Below are 16,221 nucleotides of genomic sequence, written 5' to 3'. Positions count from 1 at the left end.
AGCCCCAGCCCCACCCGCTCCCTTACCATGGTGGCGTCAGTCTGCCCCCATCACACCCCTTCCCTCCCCCCCAACAGACTTACCAGCTGGAGGCTGCTAAGCTGGCTGTGCATTCTGTGGCTGCAGAAATGTATGTGGCATTTATCAGCAACATCATAGCCACATCAGCCAAAAAAAGCCAATTGACAATAATGTCTATTTTCCTTTTATTGGTGCCGATATGATATGGACCAATGTATCAGTGCACCTCTAGTTAATATTACCTATTTTTGGTTTAGTTTAAGATAGCTTTTTTATCTCTTACAAATTCCAATATTCAGTAGTATCCCCAGATGTGAGGCTACATAGCTTAGTTGGGTATGGTGCTAATAAGACCAAGATTGGAAGTTTGATCCCTGGTTGGACTAAATGATCTCTTGAAGTCTCTTCCAACCTTACTTCTCCATGATTTCTGTGTTCCCGTAGTAAATAACTTGACTATTGTGCTAATTTTTAATTTCTTGATTACAACATTTTTATGCAGTCAGAAAGAACTGATGATACAATGATGCATGCTTTATGACAAAAAAAATGCTGTATAAATAGCAAAAGCTTCTCTTCGTGACGTTACTGTATAACTCTTAAAGGCATGGTTTTCACAGTACAGAAGCTGCCCCAGAATTCAGTTTCTTCACTAAAATATCCCAAGTAGTAGATGAGGGATTGGCATAGGATTTATCTACTGGTCTAAATGTTTCGGTTTTTGTGGCATTGACTCTTGATGTGTACCGCCCAGTTAATATCTTTAGCTGAATACTTAGAAACGTTCATCCTTGCTCCTCTGTTTCTGAAGTAGCTTGTTTAAATAACAAGCTGGTATATTTGTTAATTATTTATGACTAATTTACAAACCACTGTTACAATGAGAGTGAGATGCTGCCTGTCTACTCCCTCCCAAAGGCTGGTTAAGCAGGTTGTACACAGAAGACTCCATAGTGGTTGGGGACCAGACATCTCTCGCTCCCTGAGGCCTGTAGCCAGAGTGGAGAGATACTGTGCAGTCAGCCTCCGGAAGTTACCTTAACCCAGTTGTGGCTTTATTAAGCGGACCTTTTTTATCAGAGAAATGGAAAGAATGAGACTGATAGAACCACCAGTCTTTGCTCTTTACCTTTGTCATCTGCCCTGCAGGGTGGAACTGCAGTAGTTCCATAGCATTTGGGCTTTCTAAGAAACAGAAAGTGTTTCCCTTACAGACGGGAAAAGTAAAGTAGTTAGACAACTCTTGGTTAGTTCTGTGTGTAATACTCCAGTGGCTCAAACAACTTTGTCAATGTTAACCTTTTACTTTTGGCCTCTTAATCCTTCTCCCCTACAGCAGTTTCCATCTGTTTTGCTGTTCTTTTCTTGCTCTTATTGTAACCCTTCCTCTTACTCAAACCCTTTTTCTCTCCTCTGCTACCTCTAGGACAGCTTCGCTGTAAGTGGAGTTAAAAGTTTTGAAGTTTAGTAATGTAATTAAGATTTATGAAATGTTTCTTTAAAAAGTGAACCCTGGTACTGAGACAGAATTGGGGACCCCATGATCCTTTGACTAATAATATATTTCTTTTTTTATTGCAGTGCTGTATCGAAAAGGCCCTCCCTTTTACCATGCAAGGTTTGGAGCTCCATAGTTTTTCATATAAAAAATGTATCTCCCATTTCACTGATGTGCATTAATGTTTCTTTGTTCCAGTGAATTAATCTTCCCTATTTCATGTTGATGTACTTACCCAGTGCAGATATTCTCCTGGCATGTTTCTTCTAACCTTAGCTCTGTCATCTCCCACTCTCCACCCCCACAAAAATCTTGCCAGGAATGGTTGCTTAGAATGCATGGTAAACATTTTTAATAAGCATGTCATTTTAATTTGAGTTCATAGAAAAGGATATAGAATTTAAATGAAGGAAACAAATAACTATCATGTATACCAAGTGCAATCAAGAGAAGTAATTTGATCTTGATAACAATATCCCTTTTTTTAGGGATTTTCCATGTGATTTGGGGAAGAAAGCCCATAACTGATAAGTGGTCTCTCCAATACATCCTGCTTGTCTGATGGAAAGATCCCATTGGTTTCATGACTTGTCTATGTCCCACTCATTTACTATTAGTAAATGTAACCTGTAACCACATATTAAAGTGATCATAATTTCTTTTAGTTAGAGATCCATTGGGTTTATTTTCTAGTTATTCTGTCATGGCTGAATTAGTTAATGATGACTTCAAAGGGTCACTGCGCAGACCATTTAGTTGGAAGTCTTTGTCTGGATTGAATAGAACAACTACCAACGTGTCTAAGGTAACATGGGATATTTATTCTGTTTCTGGCAATAGTTTTCAATGATAAATGTAATAATTTAAAATCTACTATGGAAGAGTGGTGTTAGACAAACAGAGTTTGGAACTTCAGCATGCGTCTTCCCTAGGCTGAGAAGCACAGGACAGTGCTGCTGTCAGGTGAACATACCCTTTCCTATCAGGACTAATGTTGACACATTTCGGAAGGGGCTACTCCAAATTCATCTTGGAGGGATATTCCTAGTCACCGTTCCCAAGCCTTATTCCAACCCATGTGCGCAAAAAAGAAAAATATTTTGGACACTTTGGCTTCCAGAAGTTCATGATTAGCTATGTAAAAAATGGTACTTTGCCAATCATCAACCGAATCTGAAATGAAAGGGAAGGCCCCAAAACATCTCCAAAATGAAACAAAGCATCCAAAATGTTTCGGAAATGTTTTGGAAAATTTTGGAATTTTGGAACTGGGCTTGCAGGGAAACAGATGTATGCTGTTGCCCTGCCACGTGACATGGCTCTGCAGGGAGCAGAAATCCATGCTGAGGGTCTCCTCGCGGCTGCTGCCCACCCCATATTGCTCCGGAGACGCAGGGCTGCACAGGGTGGGCAGCAGCGGTAAGGAGACCCCCAGCACAGATCTCTGCTCCCTGCGGAGCCAGGTTATATGGCAGGACAGTGCTGGTTCCTGCCACATGACCTGGCTCTGCAGGGAGCGGAGATCTGGGGCAAGCAGCAGCAGCAAGGAGACCCCTGGCGTGGATCTCTGCTGCCTGCAGAGCCAGGTCGCGCAGCAGGGCAGCGCTGGTCCTTGTTGCGTGACCTGGCTCCGCAGGGAGCAGAGATCCATGCCAGGGTCTCCTCACCGCCGTTGCCCACACAGCTGCATGTCACTGGGCAGCAGGGGCGGGCAGTGGCACGAGGAGACCCCCAGCATGGATCTCTGCTCCCTGCGGAGCTGAGTCATGCAGCAGGGACCAGCAGGCTTGCTCGCTGCTCTGCGCTGCTTCCCTGCCCTACGACCTGGCATGACAGGGATCAGAGATCCATGCCAGGGTCTCCTCGCCTGCACGGAGGGCAGCGACTCTCCCCCGAACGAGTCATCCACAGCCCTATCCTGCTGGGACCCTGAAGCCCCAGCCCCAAGCCCTGCCTGGCTGGGCAGTAGGACTGTGCAAAGCTTGCAGCCCATTCAAAACAGATTCGGAGGAGATTGGGCTGAAATGAAACAAGATGGTTATCCAAAACACCAAAATGAATCACTGTCCTCCAAAACGGCCAATTCTGAAACCAAATCGAAACACTGCCGTTTCGCATAGCCCTAATGTCTACCACATGGCAGCAAACTCCAGATATATTAGTGGATATATTTTCTCTTAAGCATATCTACTATATTTACTCAAATCTAAGATGAGGTATTTTTCCCCCATCAGCGTGGAGAAAAAAGCCCCTCATCTTAGATTTGCGTAGCAAGCGGAAGGGGCAGGTGGCAAGACAACTGCTTTGGCTCCAACTGACCCTGAGCCCCAGTCGGGGTCAGAGTCAGACCCACAGTAGCTGCCTACCTTCTGCCCTCTGCAGTTTCTGTGCCTCCTTTGACCCTATGTCCCTGCTTACTGTCAAGTGTGCCTTGGCGATAGCTTAGGCTAGATTTCCTCTCAGGCATGGACCACATGGAAACTCTGTCCCCTGCCTGGCCATTCAGCAGTGCTGATGTTGCTGTGTGGTCAGCACGAGCTGTTCTTCTATGTGCTCTGGTCCAGGAGTGAACAGAGCCCAAGCAATGTCTGACAGAAAGGGGAGGGGAGGGGAGAAAGGCAGACACTGTGTGGAATGGGGTGAGGGGTAAGAGGCAGAGAGACTGCAGGGAGAGGTGGGGAGGGGCGAAGATTGTAGGGGGTGGGTAGGGGTAGGGGCAGAGATTGTGGGGAGTGGAAAGTGAGGGGCAGAGGTTATGGGGAGCTGAGGTTGTGGGAGTGGGGGGGCAGGAAGGCTGCAGGGGAAAAAAAATAGGGGGCTACCTGCCCTCCAACCAACCCAGAGATAGACATATTTATCTACCAACAGGAGCTTATATTATGCTATTTGATTAAACCATCTGATATGACTGAAAAAGAAATGTCATCCCCAGAATGTATGAAAAGAATTAAAGTTCAGGTAAGTAAACTTTCTTCCAAATGTGATTATTTATTCATGTATGCTAACTGAGCTGTCCCTGGTGGGGTGAGAGTGCCATCATATCATAACAGCACCCTTAAATTGTTGCTCATTCTCTGGCATGCTTTATGTTCTGGAAAGCATAAAACTGCGTTATGGATTTTGGAGCATTGTAGATTCTTTTGCACCCCGGAGTTTGCAGAAGTTCATGGGAGGTCACAGATGCAGCTGGTCCCAGAATTAACCTTTAGTGCTAAGTTGAAGGCATGAGGAGTAATAGTGGGCCTAAAGGAAAGTATGAGAACAGGGAGGCCAGAAAGCTAGTGAGTATAAAGATGTGAAGAGAGAAAAGTGGTTGCAAGTAAGTCCTTTGTAGTGCCAAAGATCCCTGCCTCAGTTCCCACTGTAGGAGATGATACATGTTTCCTTTAGATAAAGACCTGGCCACTGGGAGATGGCTTCAGTTGTTATCAATTGTTTTTGTAATAATTGATGTTGTTTTATTTCAGGAATTAATTGTAAATCGATGGGTCTCTTCTCGTGAGCGCAATGAGCAGGACGAACTATAATGAAATAAGAAATAGTGTCAAAGGAACAAATTATTGTAATCAAATTAGAGTATAGTCTTATCATGGTAGATCTGTTCCACAGAACAGTTACCTTTCCCTGCTAAAATGCAATGCATGCTTGTATCAATGCTATTTAAAATTATACTGAGCAAAGAGTATCTTGTGTACTAATACACATAATTGGTAACTGTTTTGTCCATGTGGAAAAAATTAAAGCTTCCTCCCCTCCAATTCACTGTGCACTAGTATTGCTATAGTGCATCAAAATATGTTCTTCTTTTTAGTGGCTACACTTAATTCACTTCTTTAGTATAAAACTGTAAATACTGAGGCAGGGTAGATTTGCATCTTTATAAATTAAATTACAGATGTATAGTATAAGCTTTTGTAAGCAGAGGGCTTACTTCATCAGATGCCGTCTAGCCTGCCTTCTGCCTAGCACAGATAACTACCTCTCTCTATGGCATTGGGTATCTTTGCTGTGAAAGCACAGGCCTTTGCCACTTGTCTTATCAGTGTTATCCAAGAGAGGAAGAATTATGGCTGATTGTGGCACAGGCTTAGGAGTTGAAAGAATGGGTTCAGGTTCCTCTTCTGTCATCAGTTTTCTATGTAACCTTGTAGATCTAGATCAGGAAAGGGACTGGTGCACTACAACACCTAATGTCTAGGTTCTTGGGCCCCAGAGTGGAATCCAGAGCCCATGCAGTGTATGGCAGGAGTTAGGTGCTTCAGGATGGGATCCACGAAGACTAGTGAACAGCCTAGAAGCTGCTAAGAGCTGGCTGGTAGGAAATACTGAGGGGACAGGGGTATTTTTAAATCCCATCTTTCTGTAGGACTTAAGTACCAAACTCTGCTTCAGATTCACAGCCAAGAACCCTCCCTTGAAAGTATGTGCTTAAGCTATTTCTTGTGAAAATTGAGAAGGAACCATTCTTGAAATGTGGCCAAGGGTAGTTTCTGCCTCTTGTCATAAAAGAACTTGGTGATTAGAGCATCCATCCAGAAAGTGGGAGACCTGCATTCAGTTTCAAGTCCCTGTCTCCCACCTCCAGCATGAAATCCTGAGCATCTGGGTATAGACTAAAGGGGGTTACTCTTCAGAACTCCTGTGAAGCTGTGCCACTGTGCAGAAAAGAATTAAAGATTAGTAGGGCCAGAGAGATGGAGTGGAGGAGCCCTGAGTTCCAGCCTTGCTCCAGGACAGCTTTTGCACTTTAATGACTGTTAGAGTTAAAAAAGCAATCACGCGTAAAATATACAAATATATTTTATTTATATATTATGATAATAACACTGATAACAGCACTACCCTACTTGATAAAGATGTGAGGATGAATACATGGAAGATTGTGAGACACTCCCTACTGCAATAACAGGCATTATGTGTATCTTAGATTGTAGAGCTTGTAGTTATGGTGGTTCTGGTTACTTGTGGCAGAGGAGTTCCCAAACTATATTAAATTCAGCCCCTTAAGGTGCATCTCTGTGGATTACTAGCCTTGGCACAGTGCTTCAGTAATGTGACTATACTAGTTTGAGTTCCAGAGCTGGCATGCAGCGTTAGCTCAAAGGTCCTTGTACCTTGCTGCCCTGAACCATATAGCAATACCCTGATTGCTTTTAACTTGTATTCAAAATTATAGAAAGAAATAACACAGGAAATGTCCTTTCCCAGTTGTATAAATAATGGTGTGTTCAGTAAAGCTAAAAGAATGTGTGTAGAATTACTTATTCTCTTTATGGTTTTTACAATGACTTGCAATTAATATAATTTTTCCCAAAGGTATCATAGGCATGGTCAGGTTGTCCTTGGTGGTACTATGCATATTGTAAGTTGTGGACAATAAGTTGGATAGGCAGTTTACCCACGTTTTAGGGGATAATGCATTCTATTTGCAATGTTTCTGCTCAGCTGGTTCTTCCATGTTGTTGACAGATTTCTAAAACTGCTTTAAATTGTGCCAATTGGTAACAGAGGCCTCCTTTGGAAACTGTCTGCTGGAAACTGTTGGGTTCAGTATGCTTCTATTGTGTCTCCTCTTGGTTTAGCAGCTTTGCAGTAAAAGGCACCCTGTCATTATTGTAGATTATATTATACATGAAAATGCAAGAAAGGAAAAACGTTCTATTGTTTGTGTTTTCTATCGAAAGTGTTTCTTATTAGAAGTGAAAATGTGGCTGGATAATGGTCTCTTCAAGCTGAATGTCAAGGTATTTATAGAAAATAGACATCAAAAGATTTCTTTTCCTAGTGGCAAACTACACTTAATATTTTCAGTACTTTGACTTCACATTAGCTCCTTCAGAAACGTATAACTAGGGATACCACATATTTACTTTTTTATTTATAAAGTGTACTCTGGTTCATAGAAACACAGGTTCTTGTGATCAAATCAGAAATATCTTGGGGTGTACAGTTCACCCATGCAGGGCCTCTGCTCCATTTATATCCTATTTGAAGGCATAAGGAGAATGTAAGTGGTACAGATGGTTTTTGCTGATTTGTAGCCTAAGATGAATTTCACTCTAGTGAGATCTAGTGATCTTTCTGTATTGTGATGTCATAAATACCTCCCAAAATGATGATAGGAATGGAATACATAGGCTAAACTATTAAAAGAAAGTTGTGTTTATGTAAATGGCATACCAAGTACAAAGGTATACATTAGAAGCATTTATTAGAACAGCTGAACCTTGGAAAAGCTAATCTTAGCTGAGTGTGTTTTATTTTTGGTTTTGTTTTGCTTGTTTGTTTTTAGACCAGGAAATAAAGCCAAACTCTGTTCTGTTATACTGTTGCATATCTGAATACCCATGAAGTTTTACAGGATGTAACACCAGAATAGTGACAGCAATTAGAATTTGGCCCACAGTATATGTCAGTCTGTTTCTGCAGTAGTGCATATATTGGGATCATTTTTAAAATAGTTTAACTTCTTGTTTGGGGAAATTTTGATGAGTGTTTCTAGTTCTGGGCTACAAAATCCTCTGGCTAACATACAGTACCCTAGCATTTTGGGTAAAGCAGTACATCCTTCCAGATTCTTTTAAGAAAGACAGAGAGAGAGATTAAGCAAGGAGCCTGGTTTCACTTCAGCCATTTATTTTTGCAACAATCAATTACAAACAACCTGAGTAACAACATATCTAGGTACAATAAAGTTATGAGACACACCATATTTTCTTGCATACCACACCTTTTTCTCCAAAAATCATCCTCCCCAGATTGGAGTGCCTCTTAAGCAGGAAGCTAATTTTTCTGCTTAAGATAGAACCATCCTGCTTTAGCACCTGTTCCAAATACAAGTGCCCTGCAGCAACGGTGGCTTTCTTTTCAGGCAGTGGAGGGAAATCAGTTGACTTAATGGCCCATTGTTCTTCACTCTCCGAGTATTAACAGTAGTCTTTCAGTTTTAATGGTCTAAATCAGGGGTTCCCAAAGTTTTTATGCCGCAGCCTGGCAAACCACAGCCCAGCAGTCACAACAGACCACAGCCAGAATTTCTGGCTGAAAGACAGGTAAGAATACATCCATCCCCTGGGCAGGGGGGTGGACCAAACCCTGCACTGCTGCGGGCTGGAGCCGCAGCCTCTCTGCCGAGCTCTGGGGGGCCGCAGTTTGCTGGTCTGCAGCCACTTCCAGTCTGGCAGCTGACTCACTGCAGCCCGGTGCCAGGCCGCAGATGGAAAACCCCTGATCTAAATATTATACCAATCAAGCTAACCTTTCTTCTAGCAGTTTTGTTGTCTGGTAGCTATTGCTGGTCTCTTTCCTGTTTCACAGCCTTTCAGACTCTTTAGCTCTGCCTCTGCTCTGTGCATACATAACTCTGGAAAAATCTTTTTTTTTTCCCTTACATTATTCCTTCCTGACAACAAGTTATGTATCTTACTCTGGGCCACGCTGTATATGCAAGAAAATACAATGCTTTATCAAAAGGAAGTGAAGAAATACTGCTGCCTATTGGTAACTTCAAAACTTTCGTCATAATCTGGCATCCCATATGGTTCAATTTTTCAGTGGTTTACCCTTGAGAAACTACACATTGCAACCAATGTAGAAGATAATGAGCGTGTGACCAGTAATCCCAGTGCTGTCTTACTGTTGTTTTTTATCGCACATTAATGTGCAAGTGTAGTTTATACTAGGGGTCAGCAATATTTTTGGGCAGAGTGCCAAAAACACCCACAACCTTGACTTATAAGATGTTGGCAGGCCAGGGACAGATACCATGGGGGCTGTGAGGAACCCAAGCCATGTTATGGCAGCACAGCCCTGGCCCCCTCCCCACCATCCCCCCCAAGGTACGCATGCCAAGCAAAATGCTACCTACCCTTGAGTTATACTATAACATTGATTTCGAGTAAAGTTATAAGTTTAAATTTGCTACTTTAAATTACTATAGTTATGATCTTTTGCCTGAAAAAACAAAGTACTGTATGGTGAATGCACACAGGAATATATTTGCTTTTCCATGTGCTTCAGAAAATTAAGCAGTTGCAGAGTTTAAAATTTTGTAACGACCACAGCATCTTCATTACACACCTTAGTGTCATTAAAATAATACAAATTAATCTTTTTCAGACATACAGCAGGACATAGCTGTTTTCAAGCATGCCATGAATATATATTTTGGCTTTGTTTGTATTTAATTCTGTGGTGGTTTTTAATTTAACAATTTGTCTTCCTCACAAGCATTCTTTTCCTGATCAGAAATGTCAACAGTGTAGAAACAGTTTTCTGCTATCGCCTGGTAAAGAGTTATATACTTGGAAGCTTTCCTTGTCTGTGGGATCACAAATCTTTCTGTGAATTCATTTTTGTCCATTTGTTGCTTTCCCTGTGCAGCCAATACGCAGTTAATAAATGCCAGTGCATAGGTGTAACAATTGTGGTGATGTTCATCATACCTATGAAAAAGATACTGGGTTATTTAAATGATAATTGCATGTGTAAAGCAGGTAATCATTTCTTAGATGAGAGGAAGAAGCACATACCCTTCAAAAGTTGTAAAATTCCCTTCATGCTGGTACTTAAGTGTGTGATGCCTGAAATAATTAGCTTCCCTATCTATGCTGAGATGTTGCATATTGTGGGTATCAAGATACAGGTACCAAAATGCTAAACCACACAATGACAAATTCTGATTTAAAAAATAATTAACTTTGTAAACCAATGTCGTCTTAATTTGATATGCGTCAAGGGTATCCTGTTCAGCCACAATGGTATCTCCTACAGCTGTGATGAAAAACATGTCACCGACATGTGTTGAATGCAGTGCTAATTCAGCTGGTGAACTAAGAATCATTTTTTTACCTGTGAAACGTAAGGTAATAAATTCTACATGTGGCCAACCAGTAGAAATGCTCTTAAGTAAATAATAATATGGAGGTGGGGCACTATGCTGTGTGTGTGTGTAAAATACAGCCCAAGTGGAAGCGAACTGTAGCCACCTGTTCTTTCATCTTGTAAGGTTTTCCACATTCTCCTATATGTTGCACAATAATTATGTATTTTAATAACTTACTTTCACATACAGCACCACCTAACTTTTCCCATCCTGCCCCAGACTTCCTCCATTTTGTCTTGATATATCACTGCACAGGCCTCTATAACCACTTCCCACCATCTTACTTGTACAGGAATCTACTCATCCTAACCTTGTGGCTGCTCTCCTTCCCTATGCATAGCTGACATCTCCATGTTGTGTGCTGCACTACCTATATCTTAGCAAAGAGATCTGTGAATGTGCAGGAGTTCCATGTAAATGCTGGGGACTTACAAAATACTTTTGCAATGTCCAGTCTTCAGCAGACCAGTAACATGGAACACTGAGTCTTGTTCAAAGTCTTCCACTATTCTCTTCAAAGCTTTTCTCCTTTTATGCTCATTATGTTTATAGTGACCTATGATTTTTGATTTGCTAAGCATGCTATTGCCAGAGTGTACTCCATTTATCACACCTAACTGTTTTTCTAAAGTGATTGTAAGCATATGCCAGAGTAACTGTCATCACTGCATTGCAAAACAACTGGAAAATCTTCTACAGTTTCTCACTGGAGACTTGCACCAATGCTAAAATATTTGAATTGTCAGGGTTCATGTGCTTAGTGCCAGTTCAGCAAAGTGTGCGCTTAAATGCTTTGGTAAATCAGGATTATCACAGAGCTAACAAGAACTAATAAAAAAAAGATCTCCTTACTGCTTGAGCATAATTTTATAGACTTTAGTCTGCCATTACTCTATTTATTACACAGATGACCCTGTAACTATCTCCTCATTATCTAATATGTTGTCAAATTACCTTCGCCAAGTATGAAGTATGGCTCAGTATTCAAGTGTACAGGTGAAAAGACAGAGCTGCCAATAATTTAAGGTGCCGCTGGAAGGTCTCATTGATCCAACTCAGCTGCCACCGACTGTAGCTGCACTTATTTTTTTTAAGTTAGCAGGATGAATTTACTTAATCCATTGTATCTAATTTTACACATTCTTCCAATAACTATGAAGATATAATTCAGTGCTCCTATGCACAAAACTTAACTTAGATTAAACATAAATAGAGATTTAGAGTAAGTATGTTGCAGCCTCCTCTACATTCTCAGGCAATAAAATAACTATATGGACTTTACTAAAACACTACACAAGAGATTCTCTAGCAAGTGTTTTATGGTCTTTAGACGCAGAGCTGAGAAATCATGGCTTATTTAAAAAATAAGCTCAGAGCCAGTGGGTTGATTCTTAAATCACAGTTACTCATTGGAAGACATTTTTCACTTTTCCCTTGCTGCCTTCCTAACAATGAGGCCAGCAGCAATGATTCCTGGGATCTTTGTATCTGATTTTCAGTTTAGAAGTACAACTGATTTCATTTCAGGTCTTAGAAAAGGATGCCTAAAATCAGATTTTTTTTATGTTGAAGTCCAAGATCCTTTATGACTGATATCTTAACATACTGTAACCCTTAAACTGGGCCTGTTTATGACAGAACTAAGCTGTCAGGTTATAAAATATAGTGGCTACAGAATGAAATGCTCTCTTTGGAATCAGGAAGATAAATTACAAACATTATCTATCTTAAACAAAACCAGCTGCTTATAGTTACTGCAGCAGTCAGCACAGAATTTGACAGAGCAGCAAAATACACATCACGGCTCTGATTCAAATAATGACAAGGTAGAACAACCATCAGAGCTACTTTCACAATTCACCCAGATGTTACAGAGGTTTTACACACCAGTCTTAACAGCTTGAATTTGGCCAGGAACAATAACATTTTGGTCAGCAGATGAATATATCTGCTTCAACTTGAGGTCAAGCCTTTGACTGTACACTTCTAAAAACTGGGAGGCAAAAGAAAGAACTAGAACAGACTTGCCCTGATGTCTGATGAGGATCAGAATGCAGAATTAAAACTGGTTCACTATATGCCTGATTATTTTTTTTTTTTTTACCCACAGAATCCAGCTAAATGATCCTAAAAATTGTAACTAAACCTGTACAGCTGAAAAGCTCCAACTGCTACTCTTAGTTTGAGTGTGCATTCACAGTAGGTGCAAACATGTTTTGGGCAAGCTGATCACTTGCTTTCATGAACAGGGTATCTTGGAATTAAATATTCTTGAAGTATACAGCGAAAGCTGTGAAGTAGTTTTCTGGGGGGGAAATGTAAATACCTAACCCTCTTCCCTCCATTATTCTGTTTGACATCAAATTATTTTCAGGAAGTAAGGGTGGAAACTTAACAAGTGCCAACTTTATTAAAAATCAGTGGAAATTGTGCTCCTCAGGCAGGCACTTTGAGAATTCCATCATAAATCAAGTCCTTTTGGCGTCAATCAAAATATGGGGAAAACTATGCGTGTTGAAATACATGGCTACATCAGCCAGAAACACAGTGATTCAAGTTGGGCTTAAAACTAACTCCCATTCACTTCAGCAGTCCACATGATTGGGCCCAAGCAGGCTATTTCATAAATTCACTTTATACAAGGCATGTGTAAAGCACTGGTCTTCTCAGTGAGTTTATTAATAAACTTAGTGATGTGGTGGTGTATATTCCAGCCTGGCCACATCTCTTGTTATGTCTGCATCTGGCATCAGCCTCAATGGAAGCTAAAAGGAGAAATGACCCCACGATGATGACCATGCCAGATTTGCCCAAAATGTGTTTTGAGGCTTTATGCATTTACTTGGCAGAAAAAAAAGTATGGCATTACAAGCCAGCTGGAACTAGATGCAAGTCAGATTGAGCATTTTTTCCATTCCTCACCATTGACATGGAATAAGTCATCAAGATGTATGCTGCATACAAAACTCTTAGATTTCAGCATGATCAGGAATTTAGCTTGTGGAGCCAGGAGTACCCAAGAGAATTGAATCACACCAGCTGTAGATTTGACTAGAGTTGTGAAGAATTGGGGCTTCCACAGTTAACCACAGGTACTTCATGAGCCCTGACTTAGGAGGATCTTATTGCTTCTGCACAAAATTCTTCTGTTGTTGGAGCAACTGGCTCTAATATAAGGGCTCTGTGTTCCAGCAGGCATATCTATTACTTTGGCCACACCCTCAAAATACATTACTGTTTAACAAAGCTGTAGATTTTCAAGCTGCTAATTGTTTGAAAGGACCTTACAAACTGTTGCTATGTGATCCAAGTATATGAAACCAGCAGTGAACCACAAACTTAGTACAATTCAATCCTGAATTAACTCTTTGACCTGTTAAAGTTATCTGCTGAACTTACATACCTGTGAGGAAGCCAGGCCTCTCCAGCAGAGAATTCTTCTAGGTACTTATCCCACTGTTGAAGCAGCCCATACATGCCTGGCTGTACTAGTGGGATACTAATGCATTGTTCCCACCCAAATTCAACTCTGTGAATGCCCATTTCATTGTAATTGTATACGAGTCCTGGAAATACAAACAGCAACATCTTATTAGCAAGAGCTGGAGAATTAGAAGTAAAGTTACAGTTCTGCTAACAGGATGAAGCAGCTGCCTTCCATAATGGTACTTACTCCTCATTGCAATAGAGCAGTTACCGAAGTGTGTAAAACTGTCCTCTCCCTCCCTCCCCCACCAAAAACATCATATTCTGTCCTACAACTAATCTTGACTATGAAAGTTCTTAGATGTTGTAATTTGAGTCTCAGTTGATTAAAGGGACAAGCAAAATTTATTTTTTTTTAAAAAAAATAAGCTCTCAGAACATGCCGAGTAGTTTTTAATTTCAAAATAAACAATCCAGTGTCGTACCTGCAACACAAGTGTTGCCCCATTCTGTTAGTGCAAAATAATTCAGTGAAAGTGGGTTGGAAAGTGAAACTGATAATCTACTTTCATTGTCTAGACTGAGAAAAATGCAAAAGATGAACAACACATTAAATTTGATTTTTAAAATTCTATCAGATATAATCAAAAAGGTTGTTATAATCTGATAATGTCCTGTTAAGGAAAATGTATTTAAAGTGGCAGTAAAAATAACTGTAAAGCAAACATTTTCTAGTATGTCTTTCAGAGGCTGCCTACCTTGTTAGCATTTTGTCCTGAGAATAGGGCTGGGTTTGGTTTCCAACATGAGTTCCATTTTATTGGAATCTTAGAAGTTTGGGATTATAATGATAGGTGGTTTTGGTTTGGGGCTATCTCTGGTCAGTGCTGAGATGTTCAGACAGAATCCCGTGTTTAAACTATCAACCTCAATTGCCTTTGACATTAGCAGAGCCCAGATTTCACTGTAGATCTCTAATAGTAGAGCCAACTTTGGAGAGGATGTTTTTCAACAGCAAATCTCAGACACCATGCAGCTATCCAATTAGTGAATGGAACTGGCTGGCTCTGAAATGAGTGCTATTCAATCCTAACCCCTAAAGCACTTGTTCTTATCTTTTTTTGTACCAGGACCCATTTGTAAACATCAATGGCCAGTCCCAACCCAGTGCCCCTTACTCCCGACCTGCTGCCCCATCCCATGTGTGGGGCGGAGGGGCCCAAGCAGCCCCTTGCAGGCTGGATCTCTGCCAGCCTGCAAGGGAAAAGCCATGGTTCCTCATGTTTTTCTCCTTTAAAGGAGAATCCATTTAAGTATGTGGATCCATTTTTAGAGTTTGTTCATGACCCTTTCATATATTCTTGTGACCCACTTTTGGGTCATGACCCACGGGTTGAGAAACACCCTCAAGGAAGATCAGGAAGGTAGAGAGGAGTGAAAACAAACTTGTATATATAGTTTAAATCCCAGAAATGTACTGGAGATACACAAAGATGTTGCATATTTAAGGAGAGATTAATTACAAAGCTCTTGTTACCATTAGTACTGGTTATTCCAACATGAAGATCAGATTTCCCATCATACTCTCTGAAAGAAAAATGGTATAAAGTTTTTATGACTGAAAAGACCTTCATGCAGGGGCTGCTTAGTCACATTAAAAATACTCTGAAAGGTCTCCTTCCCCAATTGCTGGTACTTTTGACTCCAGCTGAGACTAGAAGTGAGGGAGCATGGATGCAGACATCATTACACATATCAGATGAAATTTTTAATTTCCAGAAATGGCTGTTTAGATTTTGTACGAGTGTCATTTTCTATTCACCCCAAATACCCCCCTGCTGGACGAGAACAACAGCACAGCAGGGCACAGGGCAACGGGAGGGAGACCGCAACGGGCTGGGAAGGACAGGCCACGCTGTATGGGAGCTCCAAGGATGAAAAATTAATGCCCAGATTTCCCCTCTCTTACCACAAACCCACAGGACAAGAACTTCAATGAAAACTCAGCTTTTAACAGCAGTCTGTGCGCGCATACAGTATATGCTCGCACTTCTCGTCCACTAAGGAGACAAACGGGCCAGGTACGCAGGTCGCTACACACCCCGCACCCATTCTGTCAGCTCAGGGGCTGTGCCCAAGCGACATTTCGCACCAACTGTTTTACAGACGACAAAGTGCAGCAAGACCCGAACTGGGGACCGGGCGGGACGCACGCCTGAGAAAGGCCCGAGCGGCGGAGCGCGGCCGTACCCCAGGAAGGCGCCGGCCGTGGGCCGCAGCAGGAAGGCGCAGCGCCGCGCGTGCCCGTTGACGAAGGGGCTGGGAACGCTGACTGGCGCCTGCTCCAGCCCGCGGTACACGAGGCGGCGGCCGCAGGCGGGGCAGCGCGCGG

The 16,221-nt window shown here is 41.6% G+C and overlaps 2 protein-coding genes across 3 annotated transcripts in view; one reads left to right on the top strand and one right to left on the bottom strand.

Annotated features, from left to right (window-relative positions):
• Positions 1-5,277, top strand: part of TSEN2 (tRNA splicing endonuclease subunit 2) — a 28,348-nt gene extending 23,071 nt beyond the window's left edge. Inside the window, exons 8-11 of one of the 2 annotated variants that reach the window (XR_002095308.1) lie at positions 1,603-1,639; positions 2,213-2,324; positions 4,414-4,477; positions 4,987-5,007. Coding sequence is in view for 1 of the 2 variants with exons in the window: in XM_019505078.1 (XP_019360623.1) it covers positions 1,603-1,639; positions 2,213-2,324; positions 4,388-4,477; positions 4,987-5,046 (299 nt within the window). In the remaining variant the exon portion in view is untranslated. Of the gene's footprint in view, positions 1-1,602; positions 1,640-2,212; positions 2,325-4,387; positions 4,478-4,986 lie in introns of both variants that reach the window. The other variant, XM_019505078.1, reaches the window with a different exon arrangement.
• A 4,121-nt stretch (positions 5,278-9,398) lies between these two features.
• Positions 9,399-16,216, bottom strand: MKRN2OS (MKRN2 opposite strand; the record flags this gene model as incomplete). Its single annotated transcript, XM_019504620.1, has 4 exons — positions 9,399-9,963; positions 13,807-13,969; positions 15,367-15,416; positions 16,080-16,216. Coding segments are annotated over 4 exons (594 nt in total), but the record flags the coding sequence as incomplete, so codon positions are not given.
• Between the last annotated feature and the right edge of the window lie 5 nt (positions 16,217-16,221).

Source organism: Gavialis gangeticus, unplaced genomic scaffold, assembly GCF_001723915.1.
Source record: "Gavialis gangeticus isolate Ggan-Ray unplaced genomic scaffold, GavGan_comp1, whole genome shotgun sequence".
Classification (NCBI taxonomy): domain Eukaryota; kingdom Metazoa; phylum Chordata; order Crocodylia; family Gavialidae; genus Gavialis; species Gavialis gangeticus.
The sequence above is the reverse complement of the archived record's forward strand: the minus strand, read 5'-3'. Positions and strand labels throughout refer to the sequence as shown.